The following is a 6,000-nucleotide window of genomic DNA, read 5'->3' on the forward strand; positions in this document are numbered from 1 at the left end:
GCTAACTTGACTTGTTCAAATGTGGATAATACGCAGAAGTTCATTTGGCAGATAACATAATTGTATGTGCAAATCATCTTATTGGGCTTAGGCCAGTTATGGGGCATGATTTAAAAAGAAAGGAGAGCCCTAGAAACTTAAAGCAATAAGCAGCTGCGAAAACTCGAGACGAGCGTATTTGCTCTTTAAGTCAAGCCTTACAAAACTGAACAATTAGCTTTATATGCTCTTCTGTGACAAAAGTTGACATTTTGGTTCTATTCCGTATGGCTAGCGAAAGAAAATGACGGGAAATCTCTGCAAATGAAATTTTTGCTCTGCTTTTGTCCTAGAATGGCTTAAAATCCTGCTTAATTGTGCTCTGCGGGTAGGACGGAAAATTATCAAGTTGGACATGATGACCGATTTCTGTACCCACAAAATGGAGGAGTACGTACAACTTGTTCATCTCCACAGAAGTTTCGTCTTACATATCTGTGTTTTGAACTTTATGTGCTCTTTATTGGCAATTTTGGGAAACATTCTTGTTATTCGGGGGTTGCAGAAAGCCTCATCGATACCACCTATCTTACGACTTTTGCTTCTAAGCCTTTCGCTCTCCGATCTTACCGTTGGATTATTTGCGCAACTTATGTTTGGTGTCATCATAGCAGTAATGTTAAACATGACTGCGAGTGGAGACTTTGAGTCACTCTGCCCAATTATTTTGCCCATATCTCAGTTTTCTTTATAGTTCTTAGTAAGTGCATCCTGCCTATCAGCCGCCGCCATTGCGCTCGACAGACTGCTTGCGGTGACACTGCATCTGAGATACTGCGAGCTTGTGACGCCTGGGCGAGTTGTGTTTGCTTTGTTGTTTTTATGGATTGTCAGTGGTCTTATTGCCGCAGTTTACACTTTACTTCCTGACTACAATGATATGGTGGATGTGTTTATGGAAGTGCTGGTGCTATTTCTGACAGCCGTCGCTTATGGTCGGATCTATAAAGTTGTAAGACGTCATCAGAATCAAATACAAAGCCAACAGCAGATCGAACATCAAGAGGCAATAAGTTTAGTTCGAGCCAAGCGATCAAGTCTTAACACTTTCTTTGTGTACGCTGTCTTGCTTGCTTGCTACCTTCCAGACCTATGCTGTGGGATTTTGGTGCTTGTTCAAAAATCGAAAATATCATTCCTTGTCGCTTTTCACGCGTCCGGATTTTTAGTTTTCCTCAATTCTTCAATCAACCCCTTTATGTATTGTTGGCGATATGGCGAGATCCGAGAAATCATGAAAACCACAGTGAGGTCAATATTCACTCACGGAAATAGCTGATAAAAATAATGGCCTGAGTATTCTTTAATTTCGTCTGTCAATACATTGTAAACTCGGTTAAATGTGAAATAAATAAGACAGCAGTGGAAAATAAATGACATATGTGAACTACGGTGGAAAGAGTGACAGAGAATGATAAAATAAATTAAGTTTGCCTATGTTTTTATCTTAAGCGAAGTATAGAATGAAGATTGCATTCGCCTTTTTGAAAAGGAGTAAAGGGATCGCATTAGAGAAGGACAACAAAACGGAAAAACCACGACTTTCTAAAGCTTTATATTTTGTCATATTGGATGAAGATGAATCCCACTATAAGGACCCATAAGCTGGGTGATCGCAACACTTGGTTCCACTGTACATAAGGTGGCTGTAACTCGGAGTTTCACGCCTCGAGGGAATGATCAAACAGGCTTTATTGCGACGAAAAACACACCTTCTGTGTTTTATATGTACAACATGTTTATGGTTATTAAGGTGCTGGTAGTCGTATTGTGCTCATGTGAATTCATTAAATACATGTAGTATTCAGAAACAATTGAACCTAAGTGGCGACATTTGGGAGTGTTTTGTACACGCTACGTAAAGTCTCCAAGTGAGGTTAACAAATCAGCCCATTTCATATCCAGACAGGCTAATTTAAGGTATTCTACTAGTTTTCCCAAAGATTTTCCTCGATGTCGATTTATGAGGCGCTGTTAGGGGTAAATTCCGACAAGCGACATGGCCTTGAAACGGCGACACGAGAGCCACGAACTGGCGACGAACGACAGACTACTCCAGCGAAATAGGGAAAGCGACACGAATGTCAAAATAGACCGACAGCGAATTTCGGATTTGTGAATGCATGCAGTGAATGTTTTAAACAATAACGTCAATAACGGTTCAATAAAACCATTGAGTCATAAATACGTCTCATTTAACCGACTGAAATATATTAACAAAAACTAATATCCACCTAGGGCCCGTCACGGGAGGAGGATTGCATGTCGAGTCCAAAGAGCGTCTGGGTAGGAGGCTATTGTAGACCCGTGCGTGCGCACTCCATCTATCTGGCATCTGTTGGAGATATTTTGCTTCATCTGTCGCGTTCGTATTCAAAACAGGGCGGAGGTGTCATTGATGCGACCTGTCAAAGTAGCATCCAAATCGTTGTAAGAAACCAGTGCAGTCTCTCTTTTCGCTCGTCTTCCGACGCCCGCGCTACTAGCTAGCCGCTGGTGACATCGCCGCTCGCACGTCACACTCACAGTCACGCTCGCACGCTTACTTGTTTTGCGTTTCGAGGAAAAGAGAGACTGCTCGCAGTCTACTCGCAAGCGATTTCTGATCATTTCTTCTTTTTTCAAATACGTCACTATCAAGTGCCACTGACTGGTCACTGACGGTCACTGACGGCATCAACATGGGCAAACACCAAAAGGTCAAAAAGCACAATGAAAAAAAAAAAAACGCGAAAAGTCAGAGATTAAAAAGTTGTGACAGGCCTACACGACTCCCGCTGTTCGCAAGTGTAATTTCTTTGACTTTAGAGTTTGGATCTCACGAGTATGTCCGAGCGATTTTCCTCTTTTGTACGAGATGATGGGAGGCTCTTTATATATCTCACTCAGTAGAGGTTGATTCTGTATTAAATTCCATTTGCTCATTAAGATTTTCTTTAAGTTAGGCACCGCTGGGTGGTATTGTCTGACAAAAGGAAGAATTCTACTGTGCGTTCTTTTCTTTTGTTGGAGTGCCTACTTTCTTTCTTCGAATTTCATTTTTGAGAGGACTTTATTTACCAGAGTATCTGGATAACCTCTCACGTGAAGGCGTGATCTGAATGCTTCTATTCTCTTCAAAAGTGGTTTTTGAATAGTTGGTTCGAAGAAGCCTAAGTGCTTCGTCTTTGATGAAGCCTTTACTGACCCCTGGTGGGTGGCAGGAAGAAAAATGTATATACTGAAATGTTGCTGTCGGCTTGTGGTGAGTTTGCACGTCAAGGATAGAATAATACAGAATCAACCTCTACTGAGATGAGATATATAAAGAACCACAACTGTCACAACTTTTTAATTATTATTTAGTTATTATTATTATTATTATTATTATTATTATTATTATTTATTTATTTATTTTTTTGCAAAATATGGCTACAACAGACCACTTCTTCAGTCAAACTTTGATTGATTTTTGTTCTCCTGATGTTTGTCTTCGTATTGTCAGTTTTTTAATAAACAAAGGTATTATGATGTATTATGCACGTGTATAATTTCGTTTCAATTGAACAGGGTCGAATTCCCTGACACAATTCCTCTAAGACGAAATTCCGACAGGCGACATAAGAATCTTGCGAAATGCCGACATAGCTGCTTGTGAAATTCAGACAAGGGACATGGGCACCCCCCTAACATGGCCTCATTTATTACCTGATATTTTGCTGCGTGCGTTGTCTGTACTCGCTAACCGCCAAGATGTATCTATGATTTATTATTCAGAATAGACATCTCCTTTAAAATGCTCGTTTGCAGGCTGATATCTATTTTCAATTACAATAACTAATCTTAGAGACCGAAAGACTATTTTACTGGAGACAATCACACACGCAAACTTTTCCGGGTCAATGTTCGAGATAAAGATCGCGGCGTGAAATTCATTTGGCTTGCTAGGGTTACTCGAAAAACGCGTATTTTTAGGGTCGAGTTTTGCTTTTTCAGGGACAAAATACGTAAGGCCATCTCGACAAGAAAATATAAATCCAAACAGCCTAAAAATTTTCTGCCCTCCCCACGTCTCCCTCGCTACTAACACAATATAGGAATCTTGGGCCCGCGTTTGATGGAAAAACATCGTCAGTGTGTTGTGGCTGGGGAGGGGTAGGTGAGGACAAAGTTCATTTATTGGTAAAAAGGAGGTCAAGAGTTTTGGCAAGCTGGATTGCAATTCATCAGCTTGTAATTTGATTTGCCTCTGTTCGTTTTACAAACTTTAAGACCTCGAAAATCAGAAGTAGCATTGAATTTCTGTGTTTAATCGTCATGAAAAGAAAACTAACCAATAAGAATTTTAGCGTGGAACAAAGCATCGCGACCTTTTTGCTAAATGGACCAATGGCGTTACGTTGAAGCTTCTAGACATTGCATCTACTAAATATACTACATCTCTAAATGCAAACAAATGTCTGTTCTCTTTGGCCTTATTGAATGATTGAGTATTATGATCCTAAATATCACTGATCACTGATGAGTTTGCAGCTTATGTTTATTTTGTTCAAACCTAGCGATAATAATTATTTATTTCTCGGATGACACTTTTTAGATATCCCTGGCCGTTGATTCGGATTTATTTTAGCTACGTCTTTTTCGATGCTAGTTACGTTAAGAACCAAATCTTTCGACGATAGCTTTTTAACTTGCTTAAACCTATAATGCTCATTTTCTCGCGTTTTCGTGCGAATTTATTTGAATTTGGCTGGTTGCCATTTCCGTCTTTTGACGTAGTTGTTGCGCTTTGTGATAAAAGTCTCAAAACACTAATGTGAAAAGTGCAAACAAACAGATCGGAGACACCACATTGAATGCTTTGTTGTCAAGATCTATAAAAGAACAGAAGTTTTGGAGTAAGAAATATATTGAGCTTTAAACAAAAGTTTTGAAAAACAAATAAAAAAAAAAGTTTTTGCCCTAGCAAGCGATTATATTAGTTGTCTTGATTACAATTGTCTTTTGATGAACAGCTTTTCTTTTTGGTTTAAAGTTTTGCTGCCCGACCTAAAAATACTCTTGATTTGACGGTCATCGGAATATCAACGTTTGCCATGGTTGCCTCGTTTTGTACTCAGAAGTTGGAAGCACACGCAAAACTTGTTCAATTTAACGAACCTTTCGTAATAGTATTTTGTGTTATAAACTTCTTGTTTTCTTTCCTGGCAATCTTCGGAAATCTCCTTTCTATTCACGCCCTATGTAAAGCCTCGTTGATACCTGCTACGTTAAAGAAGATGTTTCTGAGTCTTGCTGTGTCTGATCTTGCCGTCGGAGTGTTTGCACAGCTCGCGTCTGCTGTCGTCAGCGCACTGATGTTGAAGGTGTCAGCGAGTGAAAGCTTTTTCTGTCCAACATTTTTAACTGCTTATTATTTCTGTGTATTTCTTTTGGCTTGTGCATCCTTCTTAAATGTAACAGCCATCGCTGTCGATCGACTTCTGGTTATCTTTCTCCATCTGAGATATCAAGAACTCGTGACTCAGAATCGTGTTGTTCTTGGCTTGATCTCGTTATGGCTAACAAGTGGTGTCTTTGCATCCGTGTCTATTTTGCTTCCAAGCCACAATAACTACGTATCTGTAGTGACTGAACTTTCAGGGACTCTCGTGACAACCGTGGCCTATGTTTCTGTGTACAAAGTTGTGAGATATCATCGGAATCAGATTCAAAATCAAACTGAGGCGCTGCCGGATCAAGCGATTGAGGTACACCGGGAGCAGAAATCGTCTTTTAATGTTTTGTTTGTCTATGTTGTTTTCCTCGTTTGCAACATGCCTAATTTATTTTCTGGTTTTTTTGGGGAAGCCGATAGATTCCGAATGTCTTTTTTAGTACCTAATCATGTCACAGTATTCTTAGTTCTCCTCAACTCTTCGTTAAACCCGCTAATTTACTGCTGGCGATATCGTGAGATTCGCGAAATCGTCAAAAGCACAG

At 39.8% G+C, this 6,000-nt stretch overlaps 1 protein-coding gene across 1 annotated transcript in view; it reads left to right on the forward strand.

The window, feature by feature from the left end:
• The first annotated feature begins 5,044 nt into the window (after nucleotides 1-5,044).
• LOC145462795 (adenosine receptor A3-like) overlaps nucleotides 5,045-6,000 on the forward strand; it is a 982-nt gene continuing 26 nt past the window's right edge. Inside the window, exon 1 of the mRNA XM_081446406.1 lies at nucleotides 5,045-6,000. This exon is cut by the window's right edge and continues 26 nt beyond it. Within this exon, the coding sequence (XP_081302532.1) occupies nucleotides 5,115-6,000 (886 nt within the window). The 5' untranslated portion in view covers nucleotides 5,045-5,114.

Source organism: Orbicella franksi, chromosome 1, assembly GCF_964199315.1.
Source record: "Orbicella franksi chromosome 1, jaOrbFran1.1, whole genome shotgun sequence".
In the NCBI taxonomy this organism is placed as follows: Eukaryota; Metazoa; Cnidaria; class Anthozoa; order Scleractinia; family Merulinidae; genus Orbicella; species Orbicella franksi.